Source organism: Sus scrofa, chromosome 8, assembly GCF_054392235.1.
Source record: "Sus scrofa isolate SSC_HxYL_T2T_F1_AM1 chromosome 8, Sscrofa_HxYL_maternal_Yorkshire_Landrace_v2.0, whole genome shotgun sequence".
Classification (NCBI taxonomy): Eukaryota; Metazoa; Chordata; class Mammalia; order Artiodactyla; family Suidae; genus Sus; species Sus scrofa.
This window is the reverse complement of record NC_139390.1, coordinates 3309520-3328339: the sequence shown is the minus strand read 5'-3', so window position 1 is coordinate 3328339 and position 18820 is coordinate 3309520. Positions and strand designations below refer to the sequence as shown.

Genomic DNA, 18820 nt, shown 5'->3' with positions numbered 1-18820 from the left:
TTAATGGAGCTGAAATCTCAGTTATTTTCTGTGGTTCTTTCTTGCGACTATCAGGAAAGAAGAAAGGCTTAGTTGTGGTTGTAAAAGGAATGAGGAATCTGAGGACATTCATAACAAAGCCAGCAGGGCTGGAGGGGTTTTAGGCTTTGTGGGTTTCCCAGCTCGCTAAATCCCAAGAAGCAGGATGGCGTGCTCAAACCACGCTGATTTTGATTCCAACAGACCCGGTGTATTGAGCAGGCACCTGCCACTGTAATGCCGAGTAACACACAGCCCCCCCCCTCCCCCCCCGTGGCTCACAGCAGCGCTTCCTGTGTCTGGGAGGCAGTGGGGGTTCCGTCGGGCTCGGCTGGGACTGGCCAGACGTGGCTCCTGGCACAGCTCAGGTTGCTTATTGTGGAGCCGGTGGTTACTTGGGGACATGGGGACATGCTATTCTCATGATGGAGGGCAGAGGGAACCACACGAGGACTTTTTTCCCCCTGCTTTTTAGGGCTGAACCCAAAGCATATGGAAACTCCCAGGCTAGGGATTGAATCGGAGCTGTAGCTGCAGGCCTCTGCCACAGCCACAGCCACGCCAGATCCTTAACTCACTGAGCTGGAGCAGGGCCAGGGATCGAACCCGCATCCTCATGGATACTAGTTGGGTTCGTTACCGCTGAGCCACCATGGAGAACTCCAGAAATTTACTTTTTTTTTTTTTTTTTTTTTTGTCTTTTTAGGGCCACACCCATGGCATATGGAAGTTCCCAGGCTAGGGATTGAATCAGAGTGGCAACTGCTGGCCTACACCACAGCCACACCAGATCCAAGCCGCGTCTCCGACTGACACCACAGCTCACGGCCAGGTGAGCGTGGCCAGGGGTTGAACCTGCATCTTCATGGATACCAGTCATGTTCATTACCCCTGAGCCACAGCAGGGAACTCTGAAAAGTTTACTTTTAATACAACTTTAGAACAACCAAAGGGAACCACATAGGAGAAAAAGAAAAATGAACCCCCACAGTCCTCCAGCCCAGAGGAGGCTGTGCTGGCACTTATCCAGGCTGAAGAGGAGGGCAGCTGCTGTCCAGAGGGTGGCAGGTGGGGGGCGCTGTCATTAGAAGGGGTGAGTGAGGGGGCTGTGAGGACCAGTGAGCAGCTGGGCGGCCCCACGGGCCCGCGAGATGCAATGCGCCAGCCTTTTCACTCTGAGCTCAGACTTCAGAATTGGGAAGAAACTGGGCTTCTCGTAAGTAGAGAACAGTTTTGTGAGCAGTGAGATTCTTATACGCAGAGAGGGTCCTTTTTGCTCTGACCATTGTGTCTGGCAGGGCTCCGGGCGGGAACAAGACCCCACTCTGGATATTTTAGGCAGGAAAAGGATTTATCTGGGTGATTGGTGCTCTCTAAACTGGGTAGGTGGGGGTGGGGGGCTTCAGGCCAGACACCCAAGTGTCTGGGAAGCTGGCCCCGCAGGAGAAGGTGGGGGATTGGGAGCTCCCCCTGGGGTTCCCAAGGTCAAGAACATGCCACTCGCAGTGGTTAACGAATCTGACTAGGAACTATGAGGTTGCAGGTTCGATCTCTGGCCTTGCTCAGTGGGTTAAAGATCCTGTGTTGCCGTGAGCTGTGGTGCAGGTCACAGACGTGGCTCAGATCTGGCATTGCTGTGGCTGTGGTGTAGGCTGGTGGCTACAGCTCCAATTAGACCCCTAGCCTGGGAACCTCCATATGCCGTGGGAGTGGCCCTAGAAAAGGCAAAAAGACAAACAAAACAAAACAAAACATGCCACTGAGGCCAGGGGTCCAGGCATCTGAAATGACCACTGCTGCAGCCCATGCTGCCTGGGTACGACCACAAAGCCAGCGATTGGACACTGAGAGGCAGGGTCCAGCTGCTGCCTCCACCACCGCTGCCCCTCCACCCTCCAGAGCTGGAGGACGGATGCCAGGCACATCCTATGGCCTTGCTGCCCTGCAGAAATGCCCAAGGCAGCAGGAAATCGGCTCCATGGCACTTGCACCTCCCAAGCCTTACACAAGCACATCGTCCTGACCCAGAGGTGTCACTGCAAGGGAGTCTGAGCAGTGGTAGATCTCAGCTCTCCAGCCTCTGCAGCCCGACCAGGCCTCCTACAGCAAGGGAGGAAAGGCTGCGGAGCTCCAGCCATCACACCCACCTGCCATCAAAGCCACGTGCCACGGCTGTGTCTCTAATAAGTGTGCGAGCCCTTCCTTCTGACCACATCCTCCCCCGCTTCCTTCATTTCTCCCCCGTTCTGACGTCCGGTCATTTTATCTTTATGTCAGAGAGGCGAGTGAGTGCTGCTCCACTCATTTCATTTCATTTCATTTAATCTCATTTCATTTCATCTCATCTCATTTCATTTTTTGGCCGCACCTGCACCACACCTGGGGCAATTCAGATCCTTTAACCTACTGTGTAGAGGAAGCCACCTTCCCCAGGGCGTCACTGTGTGGTTTTAGCTTCGGTAACTAAGACGTCCCTGGTGTGTTTATTCTTGTTTGTTTGCCAGTGTTTGTCTTTTATTAAGCAGAAATGTTCTATTTCTGCAGCAATTGATTTGCATTATAAAATCGCCTTGTGAGAGCAAATTGGAAAGGCTTCAGAACGTTCTGGGGCAGGTGTCATAAACGCAGGTGCGTCAGCAGTCGTGTCCTCCGTTAATCCAGAGGCTTTGTGACCTGGCTGCCGACACTGATGGCTGCAGACTGGTTGCCTGAGGAGGTGACCTCTGCCCTCCAGTGGGGTAAAGGGAGGCCTCCCCAAGAGACAGGAGACGCCCAGGTGGCGAGGGGCAGGAGGAGGGCCATGCCAGGCAGAGGGAACAGCATGTGCAGAGGCCTAGAGGCGAGAGAGGAAAAGGTGCATCCGGAAAACAGAGTTGAATCCAGCTGGAGCCTGGGCTTGGGGAAGCTGGGGAAGGGGCGCTGGTTCTCAATGGACAGGGTTTGGGGAGCCCTGGAGGAGCCGCCAGGGAGGGGCCTGGCATCGAGTGACAAAGACATAGGCTCTCAGCCTCGCTCCCGGGAGGGCGGGGGGCTGCTCCTGACATTTTCCGCCTGGGCAAGTGGGGGTCTGTAGTTTCCAGGGCCTCTGTCTGCAAACAGGGAAGAAGGCTGGGACACCCAGGGACAGTGTGGGCGGGAACAGGGCTGACGGATCACGAGGCCAGGACGGTGTGTTATGCTCACCTCTGGGCTCCGCCTCGACCTGCAGCCCTGCCTGCGGGGAGCCTGCGTGCCGAGGTCCCCGTGGGGTCCGTCTGGGCTCCCGAGTACGGATTGCTCCAGAGGAGCTCTCTAGGGCTTTTAGGACTTTCAGCATCACTGCGGTATCTTGTAATCCCCTAAGACGGCCCCGCCTGGGTCCACGGGATCCAGCAGGGGACCAGGTGGGTGGCCGGGGTGGGGTGGGGAAGGGGTGCTGGAGGAAGTGGGGGGATGGGCACCTCCTAGATCAAGAGTGGGCAGGAGGGAGGGCGGGAGGAGCGGGTACTGAGACGAGGGGAGGGGGAGGGGAGAGGAGATGGAGGCGGGCGGAGGCCAGAGGCTCAAGGACTCGAGGCCATCAGGACGACGTGGGACCTGGGCCCCTTGTCGGGAAGAGAATCAGGTCAGGAGGTTGGTAGAGCGAGTCCGACACAGCTGCTGGGGACCTGGGACCTTGGACCAGGAGAAGCTTCATTCATTCCTCCAGGGAGTAGTTCAGAGGGCCTACTGTGTGCCCGCACTGGAGCTGGGGTACATGCGAGCACACCAGACCAAACCCCCTGCCCCCGGCATCCTCTCTAGATGAGGTGTGAGGCAGTAGAGAAACATCACACCCGGGCCGGCTGAGCCAGCCCAAGGGCTCCTGGAGAGGAGGGGGCTGGGGGTGAGGGGGCGGCCCAGGGGCTCAATCCCCTTGGTAGAAGAATCTGGAATGCAGGGCTTGAACCAGTCCCTAGAAACCAGGTACAAACAGGTAGAGGTGGGCGGGGGCACAAGGGAGCGGGAGGGGCCCAGGTGCCGCGGTCCAGCGGAGGGAAGCACGGCAGGCTGGTTCTTTCCGGCCTCCTGACCCTGAGCCCAGCTCTTGACCTCAGGGCCTAGGTTCTAAGCCTCACTCTGCAGCACCAGGGCCTCTGAGCAAGTGGCCTCAGCAACGGCCTGACCCAGAGTGACGGTAGACTGAGTCTTAAATTGACTGAGGACAAGGAAGAGCCTTCCAGCCCGAGGAAAAGCAGGCGCAGGTGCTCAGAGGACCCCGTAGAGACACATTAGCACCATATCTGTGAATGAGCCCAGAGCCCGAGTGACCAGAGTGCAGAGCATGTGGGCTGGGGGTGGGTGGAGCAGGACGGCCGCAGGAGGGAGGCCTGGGCAGCCCCAGGGGGCCCGGGTCACCATCTAAGGGTAGGCTTTGTCCCGAGGCCATGCATCCCTTGGGAGAGGGCAGTGACCTGCCCAGGTGTGTGTTGCAGGACGTCCCGTGGAGCTAGGGCTGGGCCGAGTCAGGGGGCTGCAGAGACGCAGGGGCTTACAGGGCTGTGACCAGGGAGGAGGGTGGGCGGGCAGCAGATGTGCGTCGGGTGGAGGGTGAATCGCAGAAGCCTGGTGACCCTTGGATGTGGCAGTGGGGAGGCGAGGACAGGGACCAAGGGGAGTTGCTGGCCTTGGGAGCTGGTGGTGACGGGCGGTGGGCAGGCCTGGGTGGGCTTGCAGAAGGATGCTGAGCACGAGGGACAGGGCAGCACAGGTTCGGTGCTTGCCGAGCCCGTTTTCTTCTGAGCTTCCACAAACCTTTCTTTGATACCAGCAGCAGTCACATCGGTGAAGTCACGTGCTCTGTATGGCACAGGGCCCCGGAGGCGGGCGCACTGGAGCCGACACAGAAAGCCAGAAATAGAATATGCTCCACGCGGGCTCTGGAGGCTGCGGATACGGCTGCCGTCCTGGCAGCTATGGCTGAGATTGTTATACCCATTTCACGGGTGGGGAAACTGAGTCTGCTCCACCCGAGGCCGAGGGGCTGGCTTTGCCTTCCTTTCAAGGGCTGGGGATGGAGAGTGCTCTGTTCAAGAGATTCACTCTAGTCTCGAGCTCAGAGGACTAAAGGAAGGGGCATTCAAACCACAGAGAATTCAGATCCAGCCTCGCACCTGCACAACCCGGGCAAGTTGCACAATTGGTCTGAACCGCGTTCTCCGTCTATGAAACGGGCTGATAGAGTGGGGTCTTGTATGGATGTCACGGGGACAGGCAGCCCTCCGCAAGGGTCCCCACTGTCATTGACATCAATACCGGGAAGACACTGACGCATCCAGTGAGCGCTTAATTAGTGCAGCTGCTTTGCCGAGGGGACGATCTCACAACATTCCAGCAAGCGAGTGATCTGGGGCCTCACTCTGGAAATGGAGAGTCTGAGGAGTTCCCTGTTGACTCCGTGGGTTAAGGACTTGATGTTGTCACTGCTGTGGCGCAGGTTCAATCCCTGGCCCAAGAACTTCTGAATGCCATGGGTGCGGCCAGAAAGGAGAGTGGGGAATCTGAGGCTTAGAACAGCTTTGGCGTCTGTGCCCGGAAGCGCTGCTGTGCACAGCAGAGTCTGCTAGAGCCAGGCCTGCTGAACCCACGACCTCTGGGCCTCACACCAGGGGACATCATGGTGACAGGGGGTGACAGGGCGACACAGCACCCAGTGGAGCCGGGTCTCCGCCTCTCCTCCCCTGCAGCCACGGCTTTCCCGCCTCTGTCCGGTTCCCACACCCGGGAGTGAGAGGGGCTTGTCCCGCCCCCGGGCCGGGCCTGTAGGCAGCAAACTCGTTGATCTCTGCATTCCATTGTGTGATGCAAGATTTAGTGTGTGTGATGCTTTGTGGGTGCAAAGGGTCCCTGAAACCCCTGTGGCCCACCCCCCAGGAGTGGTATGGATACTTTAGTGTCTCGTAGACCCACCCGCTGAGAGGGGAGGCGAGCCAAAGAAACCCTGCAAAATAACAAGCGATGTTGTCACTTGTTTTCACTTCTGTGGCACAGGTTCAATCCCTGGCCCAGGAACTTTCACGTGCCGTGGGCATGAACCAAAAAAAAAAAAAAAAAAAAAAAAAAAAAAATGAAGATAATTGGGACAGAAGTTATAGAGCTGGGCGGGTGTCTCTGAGTCACCTGGCGGTCAGGAGCAACAGGTGCTGGAGGCAAATGAACAGGAGCAAAACCAAATGAGAACGAGAAGCAAAAGGGCAGAAACCATGCCTGTTTCCCAGGGTGAGAAAGGGAGGCGCGGGCTGTGCCCCTGACATGTGGCACACGGGACCCCCTTGACCCCCCCCCCCCCCGCCGGGGAACTTCTGGAGGAGGATGTCACCCCATTTTATAGCAGGAAATCCAAGCCTTAACCTTGGTGACCCCAGATGGGGAAGGCAGGATCTGAGCGTAGGTGTGCTGGGCTCACCCTTGGGAGACAGGGTCCTGGGCTTCTGTGCTGCCGTTGGGGGATGCTGCAGCCACTCTGAGCCGGAAGAGGAGGCCAGACCCCCTCAGCAGGGTAGGGACTACTGGCCTCCCAAACAGAACAGAGGGTCACCCGTGAGTGAGTTGCACTTCCTGCCTAAAACTCTACATGGGCTCCACCCCCCACCCCCCACCCCCCACCCTCGAGGTAGTCACAGCTCTGCCCCTTCCTCAGCCTCCAGCTCTGACACTCACCCTCATGCCACCCAAAGCCAGCTTGTGGGGCCAGAACTGCTGTTTGCTGAGCACCTGCTGTTTGCTGAGCACCCCCACACCCCTCCTGCTCTGGGACCTGCACTGGGGAGCTCCCACCCCCCTAGAATGGCCTCAGCCTTCTGAGCGCCTCGTCCTGCTCAGCAGCCTGGTGGTCTCGGGTAGGGCTGGCCACATACTTTGTGGGGCTCAAAGTACCAAATGGAAACATTTAAAAATCGGGACACACCCTTTCAACTTTCTTCTGCGGCCCCTCTCCATTGGTCAGCTAACGTGAGCTGTTAGCTTCACGTTTCCTGTGTACAGGGACACAGGCAGGTCAGGTGCAGACCTTCAGGCCCCCGGGAGCTCAGGACTCAGCGTGCAGACACCCAACCCTGAACTTGGCAGCCCGAGCCCCACCCTGGGGTGATGGGTGGGCAGCCAAAGGCCTGTCCTGGGAGGTGGCAGGAAGTAGGGCTGCGGGAGCCGGGCTTTGAACCCCACACCAGCTCAGTGTTCCATCCCGCCTCACTCACAAAACTCCAGTTCAGAGATACAATTACTGGGTCCTTCAAGTCCGTGACCAAAGAGCGTTAAATCCCAAGCCTAGACCCCAGCCAGCCTGCAGAGGAGGCTCTGCTGCTTCCTGCAGCTCCTGCTCCTCCTCCCGAGTGCCCTCCGGCCACCCTTCCTGGGGACATTCGGGTCCCTGCAGAGAGCCTGCTCTTGGACACACCTCCTCTGGGGACCTCGCTGCCTGGGGCTCTGCGCTCCTACCAGCTGGCCTGGGGTAGAGCACGGCTCTTTATGGAGCCCCTGTGCCTGACCTTCCGCCCCTGGGAGGCCGGCCTGTCCCCACCTGGAGCCCAGGACCTGCCCCCAGCAGGTCCTTACCAGACAGGACAGGACCTGCCTCCCCTGGAGCCGCGGGAGCTCTCGGAAGAGGCTCCTTCCTCACGTTGGGACCCCCTTTCCTCTCCGCCTTCTGCCCTAAAGCTCTACGTGTCTGCTGACCTGGGGAAGAAGTGGACGCTTCTGCAGGAGCGAGTGACCAAGGACCACGTGTTCTGGTGAGCGGGGACCCCGGGGAGGCCGCGTCAGCGCCTGGGCCCCAGCTCGGGGCTCCCCACCTCCTCCTCCTTGCCCAGCCCTGCCCTCCTCATGCGGGGGTGGGGGGCGCAGGGGGTCCTCTCCGCTCTGCTGGGGCCGCGCAGGAAACAGTTGAGAGCTGGGGCTCGGTGTCCCTCAGGCTACGTGTGCGCCCATGAACCAGCTGTGCCGCTTAGGACTCATGGATCGCCCTCTCCGAGCCTGTGTCCTGAGCAGTAGGGAGAAACGCCAAAGCACGAAAGCTGGCACAGCGTCCAGCACGCGGGAAGCCCACCGCCCCTCCCCACTGACCCCCTCCTCTCTGCACTGATCCCCATCCCCTCTGCACTCTAAGCCCCCTCCCCTCCCCACTGACCCCCCTCCCCTCCGCAGTGACCCCCTCCCCTCTGCACTCACCCTGTCCCCTCCCATCCTGGTCCTGGCTCAGCCCCTGACGAACCGTCTGGCGGTGCAGCCCCCACCCCATGGCTCCCGCGTCTTGGCCCCTCTCCTGCCCCATCCGGTGTGGGGCTTCCTCCTCATTTGTGTTCACCACAATCCGTTCACCGAGGGCCCTGGTCTCTGCACAGTGAGGACACTCTGGGGCTCGGGACGTGCTTGTTGGGTGAGCGAGGGAACGAGGTGCACGCGGAGGAGGAGACTCGGCCGAGGGTGGGCTGCGCGGCTCAGAGCCCGGCCAGCGTCCCTCTCTTTAAACTGCCCTTGGAGACTCGCACGGCGACACAGGCGCTCTTTCTACCAAAGGGCCTTTTCCTGAGTGTGCGCGGCACACACGTGCACACACACATCTTTTCCCTTTCTCGTCTCATTTGGGCCGCCATCTCCCGCCCGGGCCGCCCCTCCAGGCCGTGGACCTGCCTCCCCCGGGGACACACACCGCGGAAAGAACTCCCCACCCCCGCCCCCGGCTCCTTCTCTATCTTCCATTTTCATAGTTTAAAGCTTCAGTGAAATGTGGCTGGTTTGCAGCCTGAGGACCCTTCCTGCTGTACCGCAGCGCGATGTAGTTACACACATACACACATCCGCCCCTTTCAGGTGCTTCTCCCGCGTAGGCCGTCAGGAGGACTGGGCAGAGTTCCCCGTGCTGGACAGCGGGCCCCACTCCCAGTCGTCCCACCTACCGCAGGGTGCGTGTGCCAGTCCCAAAGGGCCAGGACTGAGTCTGCTGACCTAGGGCCGCAGGCTGCAGGGATGCCTGCGTCTCTGCTCTGGAACAGCGACCTGGGCGCACACCTTCCGCCGTGGGCAGAAGCCAGGCTCTCTCCACGGAGCTGCCCAGCCTCCTGGAGGGCCTGGTTCCTTCCTGGGAAACCTGAGCATGGCATCCATCCCAGGCCTTGTCACTGGTGTCAGCTGCTGACCCTGAGGACGCGCAAAGGTGGGGGGGGGGCAGCAGGTGGGACTTCCAAGCTGGGCAGCCTGGGGAATTGGCAGGTTGGGGGGCTCTGTGGTGCACCCAGTCCTGGCTGAGTGGGGCTCTGGGGAGACCTCTCAGGCTATAGAGAGACACGGCCGCAGAAGATGAAAGCTAAGTTGGCGCTCATTGAAACAGATTATCTCAGGTAAATCAAATTATTCCCCCCAAGTGCCCCAAAGCGTTCTGGGTTGTTCTGCACGAGGGGTAATCACGCCAGAGACTTGTCTGCCCGGGACCTGGGGTCTCCCTGGAGCATGGTGACAGCACAGGCTGGGCCCCGCTTGCAAGCCGTGGATAACGCGGTTCCGGCGGTGCTTCCAAGGTGCTCCCTATTGTGGGCTGGCGGGGGAATTGCCAAAGCCCTGTGTTCTTTCTGAGGCTCGGACCCTTAATGTTGTGAGATGCTTAAAACAACACATGAGCTTGTTAGGGCGGCCTTGCGGGGCCACCCGAGGGCAGCCCTGGGCGGGGAGACCTGCCGTGTTCTGGGCCCATGATGGGCCCTGGTTCCCCGCCTCCCTGTTAGTCTCTCAACGGCACCAGAACAAAATCACAACAGCTGCCCAGCTGCCGCCACGTGGTGGATCCTGAGCGTCCTGTGGACCCAGACTCGGATCAAATGCATCATCTTATTAAATCTGTGCAGCAGCCCCTGAACGCGTGAGCGAGGGGATGAGTGAGTCAGCGAATGAGAGGGAGTGGACGAGGGAGGGAGGGAGGGAGGGAGGGAGTGAGTGAGGAATGAATGAGTGAAGGAGTGAGTGGGTGGGGGAGAGAAGGAATGAGTGAGTGGGAGAGGGAGGGGAGCCAGCGAGTAAGCTGGGGCGGTGTCCTCACCCTGCTACAGATGGTGGGTGGTCAAACTGAAACTGCCCCTGCCCAGCTGAGGACCCGTCGGCGGTCCTGGAAAGGGAACCATGTCTGTCTTTGCTCAGCAGAGCGGGAAATGTCAGGCAGGGGACCCCGCCCCAGGAGCGGACAGCCGGTCCAGTCACAAACCCGAAGCCCGCAGCTCCCCTTCCGTGGAGACGTCCTAGCTCAGAGCGAGGCGCTGGCCTCCACGCGAGAAGCATCACTCTGCAGGGCTCCCCGCCCACCCCACCCCAGGAGCGTCTGCGGCTCAGACCCACTGTGGCTGTCCCCTGTCCCCCTGGAGGCGGGTTGAGGACCGAGGGGGGCCGGCTCTGGGCTGGGGGCTGGGGGTGATGGAGGCTGCGTGCTCTGCGGGGCATCCCATTGGCCTGAGGGGCTGTGGGGATGCCTGTCCTGGGCACTGAGTGTCCGTGGGAAGTGACCTCTGCATCAGACTCTCAGTTCGCTTTTTGGCAAAGTGAATGTGCCTCATCAGCTCAGTGTCCCCTGAGGGTCGGCTTGGATTTTTAAGAGTCATGTTGGCTGGCAGGTGGATTCTAACAGATGGAGTCAGCTCAGTACACCTGCGAGTGCCAGGTATCCTGCTTAGGAGGAGTGGAGAGAAGGTTTTAGAGTCCACGGACGGCACACCGCAGGGAGGTGACGTCACCCTAGGTTCCCTTCGGGTGGACGTGAACGTCTTGAAACTGCTGTGGATAGAGGCACAGATGCCCGGCAGACTCCAGGCCCTGCGAGGCCTCTGGGAGCAGGTGGGCTCTGGCCGAGGACGTCTTCTGACCCACGGAGCCAGGAGCCCCGCGTGGCTGCCTGGGGCTCGGGGACCACGAAAGCCCCATGAGAAGGGCTTGTTCCCGCCGCCAACGTCAGCCGTTCTTTTCCAGGGCTGTGTCTGGGGTGGACGCCGACCCTGACTTGGTCCACGTGGAGGCCCAGGACCCGGGAGGAGGTAAGCTGGGAGCGTGGGGGAGCTCACCCCGCAGCCAGGCTCTGCTGCCCTTGTCCTTGGCGGCTGGCCCTGCCCAGGCAACCTCGCCATGTTACGATGTGGCATCATTTTATTTTATTTTATTTTTTTTCTTTTTTGCCATTTCCTGGGCCGCTCCCGGGGCATATGGATGTTCCCAGGCTAGGGGTCGCTAGGGGTCGAATCAGAGCTGTAGCGAGACACCAGATCCACAGCAACACGGGATCCGAGCCACAGCAGCGCGGGATCCGAGCCGCGTCTGTGACCTACACCACAGCTCATGGCAACGCAGATCCTTAGCCCACTGAGCAAGGCCAGGGATCGAACCCGCAACCTCATGGTTCCTAGTTGGATTTGTTAACCACTGAGCCACAACAGGAACTCCCTGTGGCATCATTTTAAATGTGCTTATTTTCCAGCCGGGGATAAACTGAAGTCAAGGAGCTCCGCTCCAGTGCAAAGTCTATTAAGAGGGTGATTTGTTCCGGCCCCTGAGCCTGAGTTTCCCCATCTCTCAGCCCCCACACCCCGCGCTTGCTGAGTGCAGGGTGGGGCGGGGGCCTTTGATGGCTGCCCTCTCCAGTGGGGCAGGGGCTTCACAGCAGAGGCGCCCAGGGGCCTCAAACGCTACGAGAAAGGTCCTCTGTGCTCCTGAGGGAGGAGCATTGGTGGCAGAACCATGGAAGGTTCTAGAACCTCAGAGCTGAGAGGATCTATAGATTGCGTCGGCATTCAGCAAACACTGGCTGAGTCCCCTGTGGAGCAGGCCTAGGGCTGACCCTGCTGGGGATGCCATCCTCTGGACACAAATCCAAAACTGTCCCAGGCTGCCTGCTGTGGGTGACACGGGGACTGACCCCAGCAGGGCTCAGTGCAGCAGAGGGCCGATGCCTGCGAGTTCCTGAGTCCAGCCAGGAGGAAGGACAGGCCCTGTCATCAGCTGGGGACGTTGTTTTCACCCGGCAGTGATTCCGCACAGCCCACCTTCCTGGGGGAGGAGCGACCCCGAGCCCGGCAGCTGTGAGATACATGTGAAGACCCCCCCAGGACTGAGCAGTGTCCCTTCCACAGGAGACACCCCCGGCTCTCCCTTCCCCCAACCCCAGCCACCCCAGGTGTCCCGTTAGAACCCAGTCCAGCCCAGCTGGGTGGCCCAGCATCAGGGCCTGTAGGACCCAGCCCACTCTCCACCCCTGCGTACCCTCCTGCCAGCCTGAGCTACAGTCCACTCCTCAGGTCACCTTGCACCTGTCAGCACCCCCTGCAGGAAGGCCTCTCCCCATTCGCCCATCCCGAGCTTCTTTCTTGGGCCACTGCGCCCCCTTCTCTGGGCTCCACAGGACCCGGGCTGCCCTGTCACAGTGTGCACACTCCCGCGGGCACGGAGTTCCTTGGGGACAGGGTGGGGCCTGATTAGTTCGCCTCTTGTCCCCAGAAGAGCCACCACATGAATAAATCCATAGCCAGATGCCAGTCGCCCTGAGCAGATGCCAGACCACTGAGCAAACATTGTGGGACCCCGTGGCCACAACCGGTGCCACGGACACACGGACGCTGGCTGCCTTGTTACACGGTGTCATCACTGCCCATCTCTGCCTCTCCCCAGAGAGCAGCAGCTAGTGGCTCATCAGGGCCAGCGTCCAGCTCCCTTCTCAGCTCCGTGCTCAGAAACTCACCTTGGCAGCGCGGGAATGGCCATGGTGGGGTGGTTTCCACCATGGAAATTGGCAAGAGAGCTGTAGGTCAGCATCCTCCCTGCCCCCGCACAACACTCAGCGCTTGGCAGGTGGCCTTCGTTGGCAGTGGAGCTGGACGAGGGAGGCTGGCCGCAGTGAGCTGAATGACGGGATGATGCATGAATGAGGCAGGCGAGTGAGCGAATGAATGAACAAGTAGGTGAGGAGATGGTTCACGGAGTCCGGCCGGGGCCAGACTGCGTGGTGCGTCCAGCCAGGCAAGCCCACGACAGGAAATTCGGTGTAAACACACGGTGTGACCGGGCCATTCCGCGGGGAGAGGGCCGTGGCTCAGGAGGGCGTGGGCCGCGGCGCGGCTGGCGAATTACATGCCTCCTGTGTGCACCACCTCCCGGGATCCACAACCGCTCTTTGAGGTGGGCGGCGTCCAGCCTCAGTTTCCACATCTGGAGGATGGGGCCAGGGGAGGGTGATCCTGGAGATGAAAAGCACTCCTCGCAGTAGAGCGCCTGGCACAGAGCCGCCCTCGCTCAGCAGCAGGTGTAATCAGAGGACACGCCCTTCCCACTCAAACCCACAAAGAAAACCCGCAGAAGGGCATCGGAACACAGAGCGAGCCGCAGACAGTCAGCTTTTAATCACGTCCAAGGCCGTGCTGTGTCTGCCCCCGTCTCCCCCCAAGGTCCGGGTGTTTGCGATTTCACTTGCGAGGGGCTCTCATCTCCCGCAGGTTTTCGGTACGTCACCTGTCAGATCCACAACTGCTCCGCAAAGATGCTGACGGCGCCGTTCTCGGGCCCCATCGACCACGGTTCCCTGGCTGTGCAGGACGATTTCATCTTCTTTAAGGTGAGGTTGCTTCTGGGGCCCTTGGAGATTGGTGCTCGGGGAGAGGTGGCGTAGAAGCCCCTGGCGGGGGAGTGGAGTCACTCAGGCAGGAGGCGATCGCACGGCTCTTTTAATTCCACGCGCTGCTTCCTTCAGTCCCCCTGCCCCGGTGGCGGTGGCTGCAGGCGGCCCCGACCCCAGGAGGCCAGATCCTGGGTGCAGGGCTGCTGCCTGCCCCTCCTCCCCTTCCACCCGCCAGGAACCTTGCACAGCCTGGGGCCTCCAAAGCCCAAACCTGTTTTGTTCCATCTGGTTCTGGTGACTTTGAATTGATAGGGGCTGTCTCTGGTCTGTGCTCTTGGCCACCAGGCATCAGCTGTCTACAGCCCAGGGACCAAGGCCTGAAGCCTCCACACACAGGTCCTCAGCTCCCAGCTGGGACCATCCTCCAAAACCTCGTGGTCCATCCAGAAACTCCAGGGAGTTCCCCTGCTGGCTCAGGGGTAATGAGCCCGACTAGTATCCACGAGAACGCAGGTTCACTCCCTGCCCTTGCTCGGTGGGTTAAGGATCTGGCGTTGCTGTGGGTGTGGTGTAGGCTGGCGGCCACTGCTCTGATTCGACCCCTAACCTGGGAATGTCCATGTGCCAGTGCTGTGGCTCTAAAAAGACCACAAAAGAAAGAAGGAAGGATGGAAAGAAACAAGGAAAGAGAAAGGAAGGAAGAAAAGAAGGGAAACTCCAGGGAACAGTTGGTCATACCCCCTTCTTGATTACTTCTCCTGACGAGGGACTCACTCCTTCCTGAGCAGCCTCCCCTCTCCTGATAGCCTAAATCTTGGGAAATTTCATTCCAGCACTGAGACAAAGTGTTTCCTCACTCTCATCCAGTGGCTGCAGTTCTGCCTCCAGAACCCGAGACAGATCCAGCAGTTAGTCTGGCATCGGCCCCTTGAGGGGAGTGACTGGGTGCTCTCTCCCAAAGGCTCGCCCGTGCTCCCCAGCCTCCTCTTTGTGCTGTCTTGGGCCGTTTCCTTTCCCCAGCTGCCCTTTTCCACCCACAGGGTGTACCCATGCCTGGAGTTGGAGGCTGGAGCTGGCAGGGTGCATCATGGTCCCTATTAGAGCAGACCAGGCAAGAAGCTCCTGCCACCAACAGCCCCCATTCCAGCCTGGACCCCTTGTCCTCCACGCTCTGCGGCCACCCAGCCCCATGGCTTCTGACCCCCTGTGTGTGTTTGCCCGTGCTCTTCCCTGGGCGAGGAATGCTAGCATCCCATCTCCACCTCCTCCTCCAACGCTCTGTCATGTGCCACCTCCTCCAGGAAGCCCTCCCGGACTTCCCCTCTACTTCAGGCCTGCTGGGTGCCTCCTCCAAGCACGCCCAGGCCTGCGCCTTCCTCTGTCACAGCCCAGGGCATACTGCCATCCTGTGCTGTTTGTTTTAGTTGAAACAGAGTTGATTTACAATGTTGTGTTAATTTTTGCTATTTGACAAAGTGATTCCGTTATACATATACCTACATATTCTTTTTTTAAAAAATTCTCCTCCATTATGGTTTATTATAAGACGTTGAATGTATTCTCTCTGCTCTGTAGCAGGATCTTGTTGTTTAGCCTATCCGTGTGCAGTAGCTTTTATCTGCTAACTCCAGCCTCCCACGCCATCCTTCTCCTAACCCCTCCCCCTGGCAACCACACGTCTGTTCTCCTTGTCTGTGAATCTGTCTCTGTTCTATAGGTAGGTTCATTTGTGTCATCATGTCAGTGACATCACATATGGTATTTGCCTTTCTCTGACTTAGCGCACTTAATATAAGAATCTCTAGGTCTATCTATATTGCTGCAAATGGCATTAGTTCATTCTTTTTTATGGCTGAGTAGTATTCCATTGTGTATACATATACCACATCTTCTTAATCCATTCATCTGTCAATGGACAGGTAGGTTGTTTCCACATCTTGGCTATTGTGAATAGTGCTGCAGTGAACATAGGGGTGCGTGTATCTTTTTGAATAATAGTTTCATCCAGACAGATGCCCAGGAGTGGGATTGCTGGATCCCATGGTAGTTCTATATTCAATTTTCTAAGGGACCCCCAGACTGTTCTCCATAGTGGCTGTACCAACTTACATTCCCACCAACAATGCAGGAGGGGTCCCTTTTCTCCACACCCCCTCCAGCATGTGTTATGTACAGACGTCTTAATGACAGCATTCTCCAGTGTTGACTGCGGACCCTGGAGTCCGTGGGGGGCTCCAGATCTGTATCTGGCACCGATGTCTTCCCAGCACGCCCCGTTGCATATCTGCAAACTTCTCCCTAATGCTGGAGCAATGACGGCGTCAGCCTCTTTGACGGCGGTGTCCCACACTGAAAGCCCTCCCGGCGTGCTCATGGTCTGCTCTGCCAGGGCCCCCAGGGCCACCCTGCCCCTTTAGGATGCCGACAGGGCAGAGCTGTGGCCGGAGAGGCCTGGCTGGTCCTTGTGCAGGTGGAGCAGACACCACGGGACCCAGGGGCAGCTCAGATAGAGGTGCTGGAAAGCCCGGCTGGAGGGGGGCTGTGTGGGGGCCCAGGGAGGGCTCCGGAAGCCGGATGGCATGTCATCGGGCAGTGGGGCCACGTGCTGACCGAGCAGCTCAGTCTAGAAGGAGGCTGAGCTGTGATGGGTGAAGGGGTCCCCATTGTCCAGCCAGGGCGGCCTCTGTCCCCTCTGGTCTGTGCTCAGACCTGGTTGCTCTCACCTTTGCTCAGTTCCTTGTGGTCTCAGAGGCCTGGTCTGCCACGGGTGACACTGTTGGGCACAGGGGAACATCCAGCCCCACCGTCCACACCCAGCTGGGGCCAGAGGTCGGAGGCCACTCTGCTCTGTCCAGCTCCTGGCCTGAGTCGCCCTGGCCTCCATCCTTCTCACCAACTTGTCGGGAAAGCTGTCCCAAGTCCATGTCGCAGAGGCTGCTTCGAAGTCCCTTCACTTTGGCCAGTTGCTTGCAGGGAACCCCAGGGAACACCCCTTCCTGGTCCCCCGCAGATCCTGGGTCTGTGCCGCGCGATACACTGGCCACTCCTGCCCTCCCACCATGTGGAGGTGACCCTGACAGTCCATCTCCTGGGAGCGGCCTCCAGCAGTGACAGCAGGGCAGCCAGTGCCGGTGGGGCCCAGACCGTTTGTTCTTAGCCTGGCCTGGTCCTCCTGTCGCCTGTGGGTATGGCTGTGTTTCCACATCCCCTGTGGCCCTGTTCCGGGGGGATTGCCGTCTCTCAGGACATGGGCTCTGGGGTGGCTCTGCTGGGTCCGGTTTGGAGGGGCACACGCCCTGGGTCACCCCTCCTGTCACCCCCCACCCCAGCCCCTGGTGACAGGCTGCTCTGTCCCAAGTGCCTCCGGGGGACAGGCACCCATAAGTGGCTTTCCACATAGGATTTCTCGTCTTGGCAGTGTCCCATTTTACGGACGAGGAAACTGGGGCTTAGGAAAATTAAATGCCCCGCTGGGTGACACAGGCAGCCAGTGACAAAACCTGGGGTGGGGATGCTCCTGCCTTGGCTCCCCCCTCACTGATGGAGTCCACATCACTGAGGTGGCGGGCAGGGGGGCACCGGGGCATGGAGAGTGGGTCCCCGACCCCCCCCGCCGACGCACCCTCGAATCTGAGCAGGTGGGAGCTTCAGCGCTGCCTCCTGGTGGGACGCCAGGCTTTCCCTCTACCCTTCACCCACGGCCACATCCTCAGTCGGCTCTGGGAGGAAGAATCCAGATCCTCTCCAACGGACAGGTGACCCTGGGCAGGCCTGGGAGCCTGGCTGGGCACAGTGTCACCAGGGGAGGGCGTCGCGCGGGAGGTCTGGCCCGGACAAGATGCAGGAGGAAGGCGGGGCCCTCGGAGGCCACAGAGCACCCGGGGGTGTCGCGGGCTTGGGCCCAGCACGTCCGCCCGTCCCCAGGCAAGGGGGCCAGCAGTTCCTGGTGCGGTTCCCTTGCAGAAGCCGCGCTGGGGGGTAGAGGGCTGAGCTCGCCTGCCAGAGAGGACGGTCATCAGACACAGCGCGGGTTCTGAGTCTGACGGTGCCACTGACTGGCTGTCGGCCGCTGGTCCCCCCTAGACTCTGTCTGCTAATCAACAAGTGGATGGCCCCCCCGGGGCCTCAGACAGAGGCAGCTGCCTCCAGCGGGGGGCGCCCTGCTGGCTTCATCCTCTGACGCCGACATCGAGGGAGGAGACACGGGGTTAAAGCGTCTTGCTTGCTCCGACCCTCAGGGGTCACCGCAGCCCGGCCGGAGGCTTCAGGTTGGCCCTTCTGAGAAGGTGATGGCCCCGCAGGCAGATTCTCACTTGAGAATGTGTCTCTTTAGAACATTCTAGCAGGTGGAGGCCGGCCTTGCCTGGCTCTGCTCACCAAGCATAAGTCACTCTCGCGTCTCAGAGATGGTGAGACCAGCCCGGCCGATAGCCTCGGGCCCAGACCGCAGCCCCTCCTCCGGCTGCCTGTGGGTCTCCACAGCTCCCGGCAAGAGTGGGACGGCTCAGGAGTTCCCGCTGGGGCTCAGCAGGTTAAGGATCTGACATTGTCTCTGTGAGGATGAGGGTTTGATCCCTGGCCTCGCTCAGTGGGTTAAGGATCTGGTGTTGCCATAAGCTGTGGTGTAGGTTGCAGATGCAGCTCAGATTCGGTGTTGCTGTGGCTGGTGCAGACCAGCAGCTGCACCTCCACTTCGACCCCTGGCCTGGGAACCTCCATATGCTGCAGGTGGGGCCCTAAAAAGAGCAACAAATAAAGCGGGGCTGCTCAGGCCTCCACCCACGACACCCCAGGGCACAGGAACCCCTCGAGGGGCACGAAGACCAGCAAGCCTGGCCCTGCCTCTGCCCATCCCTGAGCGGAAGGGAAGCACACGGGGCTTTTGAGAAGGGGCACTGACTTCCCCCGCCACCCTTGGTGGTGCCCTCCCCTACCTGCTAAGCAGGTGCCTGTCTCTGGACTGCACGCCTCTTCCTTCTGAGGAAGCAGGATGCTCCCTCCTCCAAGAAGTCCACCCAGCCTCTCCCACCCCGAGTTCCCTTCTTTTGAGTTCCCAGGACACCCATCACAACACGCCCTGCTCAGGGGGCACTGAGGTGGACCACCACAGGCGTCACAGTCCCTGCCCTGGGGGGCAGGACCATCTGGAGACGTCCCGTTGCTGCAGTCACCACGCCTCGCTCATGGTGGGCTCCCGGCGCCGGTGGC

General features: G+C 59.9%; 1 protein-coding gene across 48 annotated transcripts in view; it reads left to right on the top strand.

Annotated features, from left to right (window-relative positions):
- Positions 1 to 18820, top strand: part of SORCS2 (sortilin related VPS10 domain containing receptor 2) — a 507067-nt gene that overhangs the window by 423098 nt on the left and 65149 nt on the right. For all 48 annotated transcript variants that reach the window (XM_084971438.1, XM_084971437.1, XM_084971436.1 and 45 more), the window contains 3 exons: positions 7693 to 7766; positions 10981 to 11045; positions 13491 to 13609. In XM_084971438.1, coding sequence (XP_084827564.1) covers positions 7693 to 7766; positions 10981 to 11045; positions 13491 to 13609 — 258 coding nt within the window. The remainder of the gene's footprint in view (positions 1 to 7692; positions 7767 to 10980; positions 11046 to 13490; positions 13610 to 18820) is intronic.